This window comes from Budorcas taxicolor, chromosome 1 (genome assembly GCF_023091745.1).
Source record: "Budorcas taxicolor isolate Tak-1 chromosome 1, Takin1.1, whole genome shotgun sequence".
NCBI lineage: Eukaryota > Metazoa > Chordata > Mammalia > Artiodactyla > Bovidae > Budorcas > Budorcas taxicolor.
Window position 1 is genome coordinate 132,888,584 of NC_068910.1, and position 14,935 is coordinate 132,903,518.

At 44.1% G+C, this 14,935-nt stretch overlaps 1 protein-coding gene and 1 pseudogene across 1 annotated transcript; one reads left to right on the forward strand and one right to left on the reverse strand.

The window, feature by feature from the left end:
* Window positions 1-2,070: 2,070 nt before the first annotated feature.
* On the reverse strand, window positions 2,071-12,979 carry ROPN1 (rhophilin associated tail protein 1). Its single transcript, XM_052647971.1, has 5 exons — window positions 12,864-12,979; window positions 9,024-9,141; window positions 7,586-7,747; window positions 2,661-2,836; window positions 2,071-2,137 (listed from the first exon to the last, which is right to left on the reverse strand). The coding sequence occupies exons 1-5, from the start codon at window positions 12,977-12,979 to the stop codon at window positions 2,071-2,073; spliced, it is 639 nt and encodes a 212-aa protein (XP_052503931.1).
* A 267-nt stretch (window positions 12,980-13,246) lies between these two features.
* Window positions 13,247-13,398, forward strand: LOC128058609 (uncharacterized; annotated as a pseudogene).
* Window positions 13,399-14,935: the final 1,537 nt, after the last annotated feature.

Here is a 14,935-nt window from a genome sequence, read left to right on the forward strand (position 1 = left end):
TGGAGGAGCCTGGTAGGCTGCAGTCCATGAGGTCGCTAAGAGTCAGGCACGGCTGAGCGACTTCACTTTCACTTTTCCCTTACATGCGTTGGAGAAGGAAATGGCAACTCACTCCAGTGTTCTTGCCTGGAGAATCCCAGGGACAGAGGAGCCTAGTGGGCTGCAGTCTATGGGGTCACACAGAGTCAGACACGACTGAAGCGACTTAGCAGCAGCAGCAGCAACCCTGATTAATTACAGTGCAGGGTTTCACCTGCAGTGCTTCAGCCTTTCAAACAACCGAAGGCTCCAGAGTGGATATGACTGATGGGTCACTCTGAATGATGGCAAACAGCAGGGAGAATTAGTTGTTCCCTACCCCCTGCAGGTGTGGCCAGATGACCAGGGGTAGAATTCGTTTCAGTCCTCTTTATTGTTTCACTCTAGGGCTTGTGGTGACATCCCATCACAGTCTTCTTTTACTTATTTAGATATTAATGGACAAAAATTTCCCCAATTCAGTGGAGAGGTGCATGCATTATGAAAAAGGCAACATGGTTTTTATACAAAAACAACTTTCAAGAGGGGATAGTATTATAGATAGAAAGGCAACCTGGGCACACCTGGCCTTAAGAACAGTAACCACTCAGCCTGTTAAATTTGTGGCTTCCTGGGAGAAAGAAAAATCTGGTAACCTTGTCAGAAGGTCTTAAGCTCATGCAGGGAGATTTTCCTAAGAGGGTCTCATTATATCTGGATATGGTGTCAGCACCTTAATGTGGAAACTTCAATAATCATCTCTGAAATGCTTTTTAATGCCTCTTAGGGTGCTTACAGAGAAGGCAATGGCACCCATTCCAGCACTCTTGCCTGGAAAATCCCATGGACAGAGAAGCCTGGTGGGCTGCAGTCCGCGGGGTCGCTAGGAGTCGGCCACAACTGAACGACTTCACTTTCACTTTTCACTTACATGCATTGGAGAAGGAAATGGTAACCCACTCCAGTGTTCTTGCCTGTAGAATCCCAGGGATGGGGGAGCCTGGTGGGCTGCCGTGTATGGGGTTGCACAGAGTCGGACACAACTGAAGCAACTTAGCAGCAGCAGCAGCAGCAGCAGGGCACTTACAGAGAAGGCAATGGCACCCCACTCCAGTACTCTTACCTGGAAAATCCCATGGACGAAGGAGCCTGGTGGGCTGCAGTCCATGGGGTTGCTAAGAGTCGGCCACGACTGAGCAACTTCACTTTCACTTCTTATTTTCATCCATTGGAGAAGGAAATGGCAACCCACTCCAGTGTTCTTGCCTGGAGAATCCCAGGGACGGGGGAGCCTGAAGGGGTTGCAGAGTCAGACACGACTGAAGCGACTTAGCAGTCATAGCAGCAGCAGGGCGCTTACATTAAAGTGGTTTTAAGTTCATGTTTTATCTTTACATTAGACTGTGAGCTCCTTGAAGGCAGAATTCACATATGATTTATTTGTATATGCCCAGAAGCCAGCATAGTTCCTGGCCAGGGTTGCCAGGTGTAGCAAAAGAATAAAACAGAAATTACTATTAAAAAAATGTTGTTTGTCCAACTGAGTGTTCTGTATTTTACCTGGCAGTCTTGTCCCTGGTATACAGCTAGCTTCAATAAACATTGGTGAGTGAATGAATGAATGAATGAACTAGCATCAAAACAACAAATGGAGAAATAAACTGGTAAAAACGTGGATTGATTATGTAAAAGATGCTCATGTAAATTATGCCTAACAGTCACAGAACATCAAAACTGCATCTGGATAACATTCCACCTCTGAAAACCCGACAGCCTGGCCTTCACTCGAGATGTATTTTCTATCCATGCTTCATCAGTCACTTTACACAGTGTCCATATGGGAAGAATACTAATCTTCCGTTAATCGAGGTGTAATGTCTCAACAACTTTACGTCTTAATTCCACACATTTCTGATTTCATATGTTTGCCTAATTGTTTATTAGTGTGTACCAGTTACACAAGAAAATTGACTTTGGATGGTATATGGGGTTCAGTCCTTCTGAAGCACAATCATCTCTGTATCTTCCTTTAAAATTGCCAAAAGTGTGCTTTTATTCCAGCCGAACCCTGGGGTTTTGGGTGAAGTCATTCACCTTGATTAAACCATCAGGACCAATACTGTTTGGGAAAAAAAATTGGGGTGTTAGTTTATTTAACATGTAATCTTAAGAAAGACATTATATGAACAACTCTCTCCCTCCAACTTAATTCTGCTGTGGCTCCTGCCCTCCTCACCTTCTCTTTCTCTGACCTCTTGTCTGTCTGTTCCTCCTCCACCCTGCCTCCATCACTGGTCAGACCTGAATGTGAGCCAGAGTCTGAGTCAGGAGGGCTTGCTGAAGCACAGGTGCCTGGTCTCACCCCCAGAGTTTCTGATTTGATGGGCTTAGGGTACAGCCTGAAAAATTGCATTTCTAACACATTCCCGGGTGCTGCTGCTGCGGGTCTGGGTGGCACTCTAAGAGTCACTGTCCTATACCATTCGCTCTCTTCCATTGCCGCTTCTCTTTCTGATCCCTATTTACTGTTCTTCACAACATTCCTCTGTTCCCAGAGCTGCATAATAACCTCGCTATGCCCTGGGCTGCTGGATTTGTTTTCCATACACTCTTTCCCCTCCAACTGCTAAATGTTTGCTTACACTTCCTGTTCAATGTAGTTCAGCATGCGACTGACGTGTGATGCTGAGATCTCCCCATCCACTTCAGCGATATACGTGTAGAGAAACTGGAAGGTGCTGAAAGGGATCCGGGGAGGGCCGCTGTCGTGGTCCGATGACAACACTTCACACACTATCTTGAGAGTTTTGGCAATGGTCTGTAAAGCCAGAAGGTTAAGTGAGGAGAAGCTCACTACTCCACACTAAATTCCTAAGATCAGTTTAGATACAACAAAGAAAACAAAAACCTTGCTCTCATAAAATTAAGTGGGGATGATGCAATATTCTGGAAAGCTTGAATTTTTTATGCCGAACGTCAGTGAATTCAATCTCAAAATATTGAGTATCTACTGGGTGTCTTTCTTTTCTTGTTGTGGCAACCCTATCTATTCACAAAATAACTACTTTAAAGAAACCACAACTACCATCTCTATGGAAGATAATGATTAGAATATATAAACAGCAAACCCTCTTATCAGAAAGGTAAAATCAAACTTAGGTCAAAAATGAATACACTTATATTAATAATAAAGATTAGTTACCTGAATGTCCAAACAAATGGTGTGAATCACTAAAGTCCTCCAAGAGTAAATGTTAGAAGTAAATGGAAAATCTTTGAACTGTGTTACTATTTTATCTCCTTTATTACCTTTCTTTTCCCCGTATGATTTTCTCAAATCACTTGCTTCTCATTTTGAAAATATACTCGCCTCTCTCTCTACTGGGTGTCTTTCTATAATATTTCCTTTCCTTTCTTGGTGGGAGGGATGCTTTCAAGGAATTTAGTTTATAGACTGTTGAATGCTTTAAGACATTTATTACCTTAATGAGAATAACCTCACTTAAGGAGGGGAATTTGATTTTGCATTCTACAAAATTAGAATAATTTCTTCTTACTTCTCTCTGGTCTTAGCTCTAAAGGGCTGCAGTGATTAGGACAGCTTATCTACTCCAGAGAGACACTGGAGCCGGGCCACAGGAGGGGAGCAGGCCACTTCCATTTACTCTCTGTCTCCTGCCCTTGGGAGTTCTCTCCTGGAGGCTGTTTTGAAGCGTTGTGTGAGGCAGTGTGCCAGGCGCTTCCACAGAGGAAGGCTGGGGGGTGGGCATACAGGAAGCTGGTAAGAGGTTGTCAAAGAGGATGGGCGGGCATGTGCATGACTTGAGGTCAGCGTGACAGTGGTTTTGGGTAGATGTACGAGCATGTGTGCATGAACTTCCCACCTATAGCTCATCCTCTGTGTATGTGTGTTTTTTTTTTAAAGAAAAGCCCTACTGTCCTACTGCCTTTGTTCTGTAGTCCTCTTCCTACAGCCTCATCCAGATTGGGGTGCTGATATGGGCTGCGTTATGTCTGCCCAAAATCCATATGTTGAAACCCTAACCCTTAGGACCTCAGAATGTGATTGTATTTGGAGCCTTTAAAGTGCTAATTAAGTTAAAAGGATGGTGTCCTTACATGAAGAGGTTACGATGCAGAGAGAGAGAGACCAGACTCATGAGTGCAGAGAGGCATGACCACATGAAGAAGAGGGAGACAACTTCCATTCACAAGCCAAGGTGGTTCCATTTACAACCTTGATCTCAGACTTCCAGCTTCCAAAAAATATTGCTGTTGTTTAAGGCACCTAGTCTGTGCTTTTTGCCCCAAACATCTTTTATTGATTATTCAAACAACAAACCTTCAAATTCTATTGCCCTCATAAGATTTTCAAATATTTAATAAATAGATGAATGGATAAGAACTCTCTGGACTGGAGCTTTTTGGTAAACTTAAATAAACCTAAAGTAAACAGAGATCTGGGCTTCCCAGATGGCTCACTGGTAAAAAAAAAAAAAAAGTCTCCCTGCCAATGCAGGAGACAGAGGCTTGACCCCTGGGTTAGGATCCCCTGGAGAAGGAAATGATAGCCAATTCCAGTATTCTCGCCTGGGAAATTACATGGAAAGAGGAGCCTGGCAGGCTACAGTCCCTATGGTAACAAAGAGTCGGACATGACTTAGCTACTAAACAACAATAAAAACAGAGGTCTGCATTCTGTCGCACAAGTTTTTTTGGTCAGATGGGGGTCCACTCCATAAAGGTAACCTTTAAGCATCTTGCAAGCCTCTTTTTAAAACTCAGAGGTGAAAGCCTCAGAAAGTGAATTATTTGCTGACAAAACATGCCCTTCCTTCTAGTGAACACATCACACAACCTCTTCTTGTATATAATTGGTCTCAGTGGAACAGGAGGTTGAGAGGTATTCCAGAGGAAGAAATGCTCAGAGGGAAGAGGAACACATGCTCAAAGGGAAGTGTATCTGCGGCACTTTGAAATCACGTGTAGATTCAGGGAGCTCAAGACTGGAGTAAATGTACCTGCTTCCTAAAATTCCTGCCATTAGATTTTCTGTAAGGAGGGGACTTGATTTCCTAAATGGCACGGATATCATGGCTGACTCTCAGTTGGCAAAGCAAGGCAGGAATTTCTGGGTTTGCCTTGAAGGATATATAGATTAGCAAGAACAGAACCCTCCTCCAGATGGTGACACCCTGACCACTCCCAAGTTTAAGTTCCCAGCAACAGTCCAACATGAAACAAATGGGTAAAACGGGATTGGCTCCTGGATTCACAGGGCACCCTTTGTTTATGGACTAGACCTGCAGGCTGACTTCAGCACTAGGCGCTCTTGACATAAGGATATAGGACACAAAGTCAGACACCTCGCCACCACTCAGAATTGGTGGGTCCTCTGGTATCCTGAGCCAGGCTTGAGGGTGTCTCAGTGGAAGCCGAGAAGGTGGAACAGAATCACGGGATGACAGAGGTCAAAGAACCTCATGGAACATTAATCAAACCTCCTCGTTTTAGCAGGAAAGTAGAAACATCACCTCATGGTTTTTTTTTTTTTCCCTGCTGTGGGAGGCAGCCATATCAAAGTAAGCCTAGCAGCTGCAGAGGGAGGGTTGGAATTTGGTTTTCCCAAGTCACTCTAGGTTACTGTGAGGTGTGTGGATGAGAGGACTCAGACACCTCCAAGGTGGTGGGGGGCTGTGACGTGGAGCAGATGAAGGCAATCTGGAAGAGACTTAAGGAGGCCCTGAACACCAGGGAGAATGGAGGTGTGCTGGTTAGGGGACTATTGTGCCGTGAGAGAGAAAAGACTGAAGACTTCAGCTGCACAGCTAGCACCACACAGGTGAGTATTTCCACGGAGATCAGAGATGCTGGAGAGGACCGAGGGAGGTGGGAACCCTCCTACTGGGCGCGCTGAGATCCCAGCATCGCCCCTTTCCTAGAACACTCAACTGCCACCTTGCAGAGAGGAGCTGTGAGGAGAAATCTGAGAAACTGCGTAATTCACCTGAAAGCTGTTTGTAGTTACTGCAGCTGATGAAAAATTCCTGGGTTGGGTTGAATCTATTCTTCACTTAATCCACTCTTCATGGGTAGGGCAGGTGGGGAAAAGCAGGATTAACTACAGAGAAAGTGTATTTCCCCCCTCCGTGAGCATCTGTGAATATGGCGTCAGTAAGCTTGTGACCTTATGAGAATTTAATAAAATGTGTCAATTTTTCATTTTTCCTCTGTAATTTTCCCCAATCCATGGGGCTATTTCCACAGAAGTGTGGCAGTGCTTATTGGCAACTCATTTGCCTCTGTTGCTGGGAATAGTTTATTCATTGCATAAGAGTGCTAGGAAAGGCCATGAAAAAGGAAAAAACCCCAAAATGACCTCTTCTCTCTTCCTCTCTAAAGAAATAATTATGCTGAAAGTTGAGCAGAATCACAGGAAAAGTTGGACTACAGTATTTCTGATAAATTTCCTCGCAAGCAAAGTGTCAAGTACGCACACTCAGGATATTTGAGAAGGAAGAACAAGGTTGTATTTAGATATACTGAATGATTCAGTCTACCTTTTTTGTACCATTTGGTTTTGGCAGAAGCAATAATTTTCTCATTAATTTTTAAATTTGTACGTATTTCAAGGATTTTTAAAAAATAATTTTTGACTCATTTTCATTTGCTATTATAATAATGTTTAACAAGAGTGAGTCCACATATAATGTGTTACCTAAACCTTTTAAGTATGTATATGAACTGGTTTCTTTGAAATGGGAAAATGGCTTTTCCAATTGTAAATCAAGTCAAATTTGGAAAAGGCATGAATTTGTATGAACATCCTGTATCCATGGTGATGTCATGACTATGACTCTGGAAACAGCCTCATATCTTCTTTCCTGCTCTCTTATCTCTGATTTTTGTATTCAATTATGCTTATCATACAGTAGTTTTCTTTAAGACTGCATTTCTTTTTTAAAATCTCTTGTTATTTCTTCTAGGTGTCTGAAACCCAACTGTAAGCCAATCTTTGTCTCCAGCTGGCTCTTGTTTATCTTTAGGAACATGAATGGAGGGAGTGGAGTGGTAATAAACCTAAGTGAAATTAATATATAATCCCAAAACTGCATTTTAGTCAACTTCTCCCCAGAACCTGATGACAGCTGTCCTTGCTCTCCTCCCCATCCCTGCTTCTGGCTAATAAGCAGAGAAATAACCTTAATTCAGAGAGGAGTGAAAGTGAAAGTGAAGTTGCTCAGTTGTGTCCGACTCTTTGTGACCCCATGGACTGTAGCCAACCAGGCTCCTCTGTCCATGGGATTCTTCAGGCAATAGTACTGGAGTGGATTGTCATTCCCTTCTCCAGGGGATCTTCCCAACCCAGGGATCGAACCCAGGTCTCCCGCATTGTAGACAGATGCTTTACCATCTGAGCCACCACGGGGAGTAGAAAAGAAGGGGTAGGCTCCTCATCAACCCTGGAGAGTTGATTGTGTGTACTACACCCACTACCCCCTTGGAGACTGTCCAGGCCCCCAAGAGATTTTCCCTTAAGGAACAAAAAACATTAAAGCTAACTTACAACTCCAAGAGAGCTACAAGCAAGGGCTAGAAACTTCAGCCACTCAATTTCCTCCGCGAAGCGGCCCACATTCATCACACTGTTAAACAGGTCAGTTGGGAGATTCAGCACCTTCCACATCTGGGCCAGCTCATCTGCATGGACGATCAGTCTGCCACCAACCTGCGGGGTGGGGGACCAACATGAGACAAGGAATGAGGGGTAAGAGGAGAGAAGGCCCTGAGGACACCTGCCAGGGCAAGGGCCCTGTTCTCCCAGCATACAGCAAGGGGTTGGGGAAGGTTTCAGGGGTCAGTGGGGACTCTGGCAGTTCTCTTTGCAAGGGCAGAGAAACGTTCAGCCCAGTGAAGAACGTTCTGAGATGTAATTTAACCACTTGAACTTCAGGTATCAGAGTTATGGGGAAAACAAACGTATATTACATTTTAATTTTTTTCTAGGTATTTTTCTATTATCTGCTGTTTCATCCCTAGGTCGTCCCTATAAGGCAGGGCAGAGAGGCAGCCTGAAAATGAAACCAAGGAGTAGAGAACTAGTCTGCAAACACTGATTAGTGGTGAAACTAGAACTAGAATAGATGTTAAATCTCCTGCTTCTAGACTCCACTGAGTTCTTTGTACTAGACTCTAAATGCATTGCTTTAATACGGGGTCTATGGTCTGGATGCCTGATGCTGCTTGTTCCCAGGTACCTCGGCTCTCTGCCATGTCCACTGCACAAAGCGCTTGGCAGTCAAGAGGAGAAGGGCACAAGTGGCTAGTTGTTGGCCAGCAATACAATAAGGGTGCAGATGCCCCCAGTGAAGTGCTACTATGCCTTCCCTGGTCCTCTGATTCCAGTGAAATGTGCAGCCTCTGGGACCAAGGCATTTGGCTAAGTCAATCTTGAATCACCTCAAACCTGTATCCTAAAATGAGGTATGGTAGTGCTAAATCATATTTCTTGGGAGTTGGCCAAGCTGCAAGTTTTCTTAGGACAGATCCTTCTCAATCATTCCCAGGACAGCTCCCAGGATGATATGGCTGTGCAGAGAGTCTAAAAGCAAGGCTATGTTGGTACCTGAGATAACTGGGGAACTATAATATGCCCCTCCCCAAACTCCGATTGGCATCATATCTGGACTTGATCAGTAAGGAAGACACTGTCAGGGGATGTGGACCTGCATTTTCTAGAGAGAAGGAATTCAAATTGCACTGAGCCCCTGACTGTTCTGGCAGCTTCAGGACAATGCGGAATGACCCAAGTGACAAGTCAGCGCACAGCCTATTTCAGCATCATTCCTATTTCCACAAGGGAAGATTTACTCTCAGTGCATGCTTTAGTGAATTTTAAGACAGTGCTGAGTGGCCAGCTGATGATCAAGGGGAATTTTGTCTGTACCCACCCAAACTCAGTATCACCCCCACATTCCTTATCTGCACTGCCTGTTGGCACTTACCCGGGAATGCAGGATCTTTAACAGCTCCGGTGTCAGCTCAGCCCAGTTAGACAAAGCCACTCGCTCAGACCGCTCTCTCACTGGAGGAATCTCTCCACGGGACATAGCCCCAAAATAACTACAAGAAAAAAAGGGGGTGGGGGAGCAGCCTGTACTTCAGTGGCCTCTGGCTGCTTTGGGAATCCCTTCTCCCCTTTTTTTGAGGGTAGGGGTGGAGGGAAGAACATTTATTAAGTGGCTTCTGTATGCTAGATGGACTTCCCAGGTGGCTCAGTAGTAAAAAAGTATCTGCCTGCCAAGCAGGAGATGCAGGTTTGATCCCTGGGTTAGGAAAATCCCCCAGAGAAGGAACTGGCAACCCACTCCAGTATTCTTGCCTGGAAAACCCCATGGACAGATGAGCCCGGTGAACTACAGTCCATGGGGTTGCAACTAAACAGTGACAAATAGGCCAGATGTTGTTTTTAGTTCATTTATCCACAGGAAGAGCCTGAATGTGTTACTTCACACTTAAGGTATAGAGATGGCTTAGGGAATAAGCAGATTTTTTTTCTCTAAGGATGTGGAATAACCAACAAAAGTTTGGCATGAAATTCCCTGAAGCACAGTGGGTCTGGGTATTTTTTTTGTCATTCCCTTCTAAATGTTTTACATTTATGTGTGTACATGCACAAAAAGAGACATACACACATATACAGGCATGTGTGTTGAGATATAATATATATATAGTATATGTACATACACGTCTATATATATACATGCATATAAAAGGAAAGAAAATTATTGTTGTTTTAAATCCCCTACTCTCTTTTATGAAGGAAGAATCCTAGTACCTGAAGGACCTTTTTTTCAAACATAAAAATCGTTATGCTTGGTATGATGGCTATCTACATACTGAAAGTTGGTATTAGTCAGTGGTGCTACATGCTGTTTGCTAAGTCACTTCATCATGTTCAACTCCTTGTGATCCCATGAACCATGGCATGCCAGGCTCCAGGCAAGATTACTGGAGTGGGTTGCCATGCCTTTCTCCAGAGGATCTTCCCAACCCAGGGATTGAACCAGCATCTCCTAGGTCTCCCACATGGGCAGGTGGGTTCTTTTCCACTAGCTCCACCTGGGAAGTCCCATTAACTAGTGAGAGTCTCCTGCATTGGCAGGCAGTTTCTTTACTCCTGAGCCACCTGGGAAGCCCTAAAATCTTCCTTTATCTTCCCTCAAAATTTCAGCACTGCTTGAACATCAGTGCTTTGTGAAATGCACTTTGTTTTGGTGCAGTGGGAAAAACACTGAGTTCTCTTTTGGGATTGACCTATGAAGGAAACTGGCTGCAGCAGAGAACAGACATGAGCAGTTGATCCACAGGGCCATGATGCTATGTGGAAAGGCCTGTCTCCATTAGAAGCCTTGTTATTGACTACCCATGGATCACAGCCTCTGCCCCTCACTTACTTTTTTTTAATTTCTCCAGCTCCAGGCAATATACAAAGAATTCAGATGAAATTTTATAAAAGCCCATTTTAGGGTGAAGTTATACGATGATGAGATGGTTGGATAGCATCACAGATTCAATGCACATGAACTTGGGTAAACTCCAGGAGATAGTGAGGGACAGGGAGGCCTGGCGTGCTGCAGTCCATGGTGTCATAAAGAGTCGGAACAACATATAAGGATGGGGTAAACCATGGTCTGTCTCTAAGCCATCACACAATGCAGAGCAACAGCTTCCAAGACCAAAACATCTTCCAAGCACCCCTTGGAGGTCATCCACAGGGAGGACAGAAGAAATACTTTCAGGTACCCTACTAATGTACATGAGTGGTCTCTGCAGACCAGGTCAGTGTGGGGGTGGGTGTGACTCGGCAGCATCTTTGGACCTTGTAGCAGAGTTGGTTAGAGTGTGTGGAAATGAGCCTATAGTCATGGCTGTAATCCTCTGTGGGTTATCTGGCTTCATTTGTAGTGAGCATTTCCATGGTTCTTCACATTTGTGTGGTCACATGTACCCAACACAAGACAAATGAGTTTGTGTCCTGCTGACGTCTGGGAGGTGGTTTCTTCATGGATAGTACGTATGCAGGGAAACTTTGGCTTGTGGTAAATAGACTTTTTGTCTTGAAAATACTTTGTGGAGTTTTACCTCTAAAATGCTGCAGGTTTCTAAGCCACATAAAACCATCTGACAAGTGCTTTCTGTGTCTGAATAGATGGAAAGTGCTCTTAGGTCATGTTCTCCTTTTACACTGTAGTTAAACTACAAACTGATTCTTCACGGATATCTAAAACACAGCACACGATACGATATGGAAGCAAGCAAACTACAACAGTGAAATGTTTTCTCCCATAAATGTCAGGGACACTACCAAGAAATGTCATTTTTCTTGCTATAAAGCAGCAGTGCAAGAACAATAAAATTAGGTTTTAAACTATCGTATAGTATAAAAGTCTGTCTGGGTGTGCCAAAGGAAATTAGTCTTCTGATGCTTAAAGTTCAGTCCTAGATGTTATATATAAAATTGAGAATGGAAAACTAAACAGGGTTCATTACCAGGCAAAGCAACCCCACTTGTGTCTTGTTTTTATGAGCGCTACTGGCTCATTTTCCTTCCATTTGTAGAAACTTGATACTAGCCCAGCCCAGGAGCAGGAGCACACCGGCCTGGGAGACTCTGTGAGGGTCCTCTTGGAATACATTTTGAGCCTTCTCAGAGGTATCAGTGCTTCCTCCTCACCACCTGCTCAACGGCCCTCCTCAACCTCTGGAGGAAAGTGCTCTCCCCTCCCCTAACCTACCACCTCTGGTCTGCAGCCTCTGACTCCGCACCCCTTCTCCCAGTGGAGCCCTACTAAGGAGGCCATCACCAAACAGTAAAAATAGCCTGAAAGTGCTCCCTGGGGGGATTGGTCCACTCCTAACTCTGCCCCAAGCCTCAGTTCCCCCATTTCAAGTAGGCGCTTTTGTCTAAGGAGCAATTTCGTAGCTGGGAGCCTTTCTGTGTGAAGTTGTTTCAGTCCCGGCTAGCAGTTACTGTGTGAGCTCCTTCCACTGAGCAGCCTCTGGAGGTGTCTCCTGAAAGAGGACACCTGTGTTTGAGGCACACTGAAGCCAGGCCGCTGCTCCGCCTGCTCCCATCACTAGCGCAGTGTGGAATCCTTCTGCTGAAGAAACAGATTAGTTCAAAGAAGTCAAGAAAATAGCAGTTTCCCCAAAGACGAGATACAAAGTGTCTGTGGCTAGGCTCAAGAATGAGCTTTAACAGGAGCAGAGGAAGGGATCTCATTAGAGGCTTTAACTCAGGAGAGAACCCACTTGGACTGATCCCACACAGTCCGCCCCACTGGCTCATCGCATAGCTCCCCCACAGGTGCACTGCTGCCATCTGGTGGTGAAATCTGAGACTGAGGCTCTGGTTTACATCAGGGAAAGGCCGGCTAAAGCTCCAAGAGACTCTGGGACTTTCTTTCCACTGGGACAGGGGGTGGGGGAGGGGCGGGGTGGGAGCAGGGACCCAGTGGAGTGTGCTTGTGTGATATGTGATGTGGTAATCTAACTCTTGCTGATTGCCCTAGGACACTTTGACTGTCGCCTTGGCGTCCTATCGCTCAGTCTGGTTCACTTGGCGAAGGGCTTCCATCCTCTCAGTTTGCGGGATTTCTGTACGGATTTAAAGTACCAAAGCAACGTGACCGCTGAACATCACAAAGATTATGCTAATCAGTCCCGACTCCCAGGCTGCAGCCATGACAACCTCCTCTCAGTTTTGCAAACCTTCCCTCCTCCACCCGCCACCTCCATCTCCAAGGGGAGCCAGGGACTGTAGGTGAGAAAGGAGTACATACTCTGCAGCCCACTGGATGAGATCCTGCGGCTGGGACCGAATGGCGGCTTTGGTGAATTGCTTCAGCAATTCCGGCAGCTCCGGGGGGATGCATATTTGCTTATCTGTCTGAGGCATTGATTGATTGACCTATTGTCAGAGGAAAAATAAAATAAAATGAGAATCTTTGAATCATAAGATGACAGGAATCTTCGACAGGAGGTCACCCAGCCTCTGTGAGACACTCTCAATATTGGGGGTTCACTACCCCACAAGACAGACCTATTGTTACACGACTCCGAAGTTAGAAGGCCTTCACTAAACCCCGCTTTCTGTTGTTGTATTAATTCTTTCGTTTGCTTAAAAAACACACAATATTATTTGTTCATTAAAAAAGTAGAGGTTAGCTTTGCGCAGTGGTGGTATCCTGGCCAATGAGGTTTATCCGAGGTAGGATTATTGCTAATTTAAAAAAAAAAACAGGTAGAGATCAATAAGAAGTAAACAAAAAGACCTCTAATGATAGCACCCCAAAATATTGAATCTCTCCATTCAGAATTTTTTCCAATGTAAATATATATTTGTATAAATAAAAATGCTTTCATGCAAAATAATTTGCTCAACATCAGATTACTACCATCTTCCACATCACACAACTCTTATTGGCCCCATAAGAGTTGTAGCAAAATTTACTCTGTGAATCCTCCATTACTTGACATTGTATTACATATTTCCAAATAAAAATAATCTTTAAGGGCCATTTAATGAACAGCTCTCTATACCTTTGCAGGTATACTCATCTACTTTAATTGTAAAGAGAAACTTGTATGTTTCATTCAAAAAGGTCCAGGGTAAATTGAAACAAAACATGAAAATCCATAGATAGTATACAACACCATGCACAAAGGAACAACAGATGAAAAGACTCTGTTTGCTTTAACATAGAGGATAAATGTTCTGAAAAGCCTGTCTCTTCTAAACACCTGGATATGAGACAAATCCCAGCAAACACACCTTTCAAATTGCTTTGCTGAGCTTGCAAGAAAGTGAGGGGAATCCTCACATGCCACATAAGTAAGACAGAAATGAGAGTGGAAAGCAAATGAAGAGGTTAGGGCTGGCTTGGGGCAAATGTAGATGCTAGGAACTGAGGCTTTGAGATAAAAGGGCAGGCAAGGAGTGAAAAAGTAAACAGCTGAAAGGAAGACTCTTTTATTCCCTTAAACCTGAAACCCTTCAGAGTTCACACACTTAGTGTGAAAGGATGGGACTGAAAATACCTGCCTACTTGCAAGGGGCAAGTGGCACAGAAATCTTTCTCCCTTGCTGCTTCTTTTGTTGTTGGTTAGTAGCTAAGTCGTGTCCAACTCTTTGTGACCGCATGGACTGTAGGACATGGACTGTAGCCCTACAGTCCATAGGATTTCCCAGGCAAGGACACTGGAGTGGGTTTCCATTTCCTACTCCAGGGTTGCTGCTTCTCATTGGGGGAGAAATAGTCTCCCAAAAATATGCAGCCACGAGCTAGGTCGAAGTTTTATACTACCAGCCTGGCTGGGAAATCTCAAGACAAGAAATTAAAGTGGTATCAGTTGGTGGTACTCCATTATCTTCCATTTTGTGTACTATTGTTCAGAGGAAGAAGGGTGTAAAGACATCAGTTTTAGACTTTGTAAAAAAGTCAGATATGCATACAAAAATTCAAGGGTAATTACCATAAAAGTAATATAACCACCAATCAGTAGAAATAAAAAAAGGAATTAAGAGTGATAACAACACAACTTGATTGATCCAAAAGAAGGCAAGAAAAGAGGGACTGGGGGAAGCATAGGAAAATTGGATAAATGACATGATAGAAGAGAAGTCACATATATCAGGAATCAGTAAAAAGGAAAGGTCTTAAATAAAATACAGAAATTGTCAGACTGGATTTTTTAAATATGTAGTTGCAGGCATACCTGGAAAGACTCAAGTACACAGAAAGGCTAAAGGTAAAAGGACATATGGATAAATAGGCAAATAACAACTAAAGGAAAGTTGATGTAGATGAGTCAAAACCAGACAAAAGAGACTTTAAGGCACAAAGCATGTAAG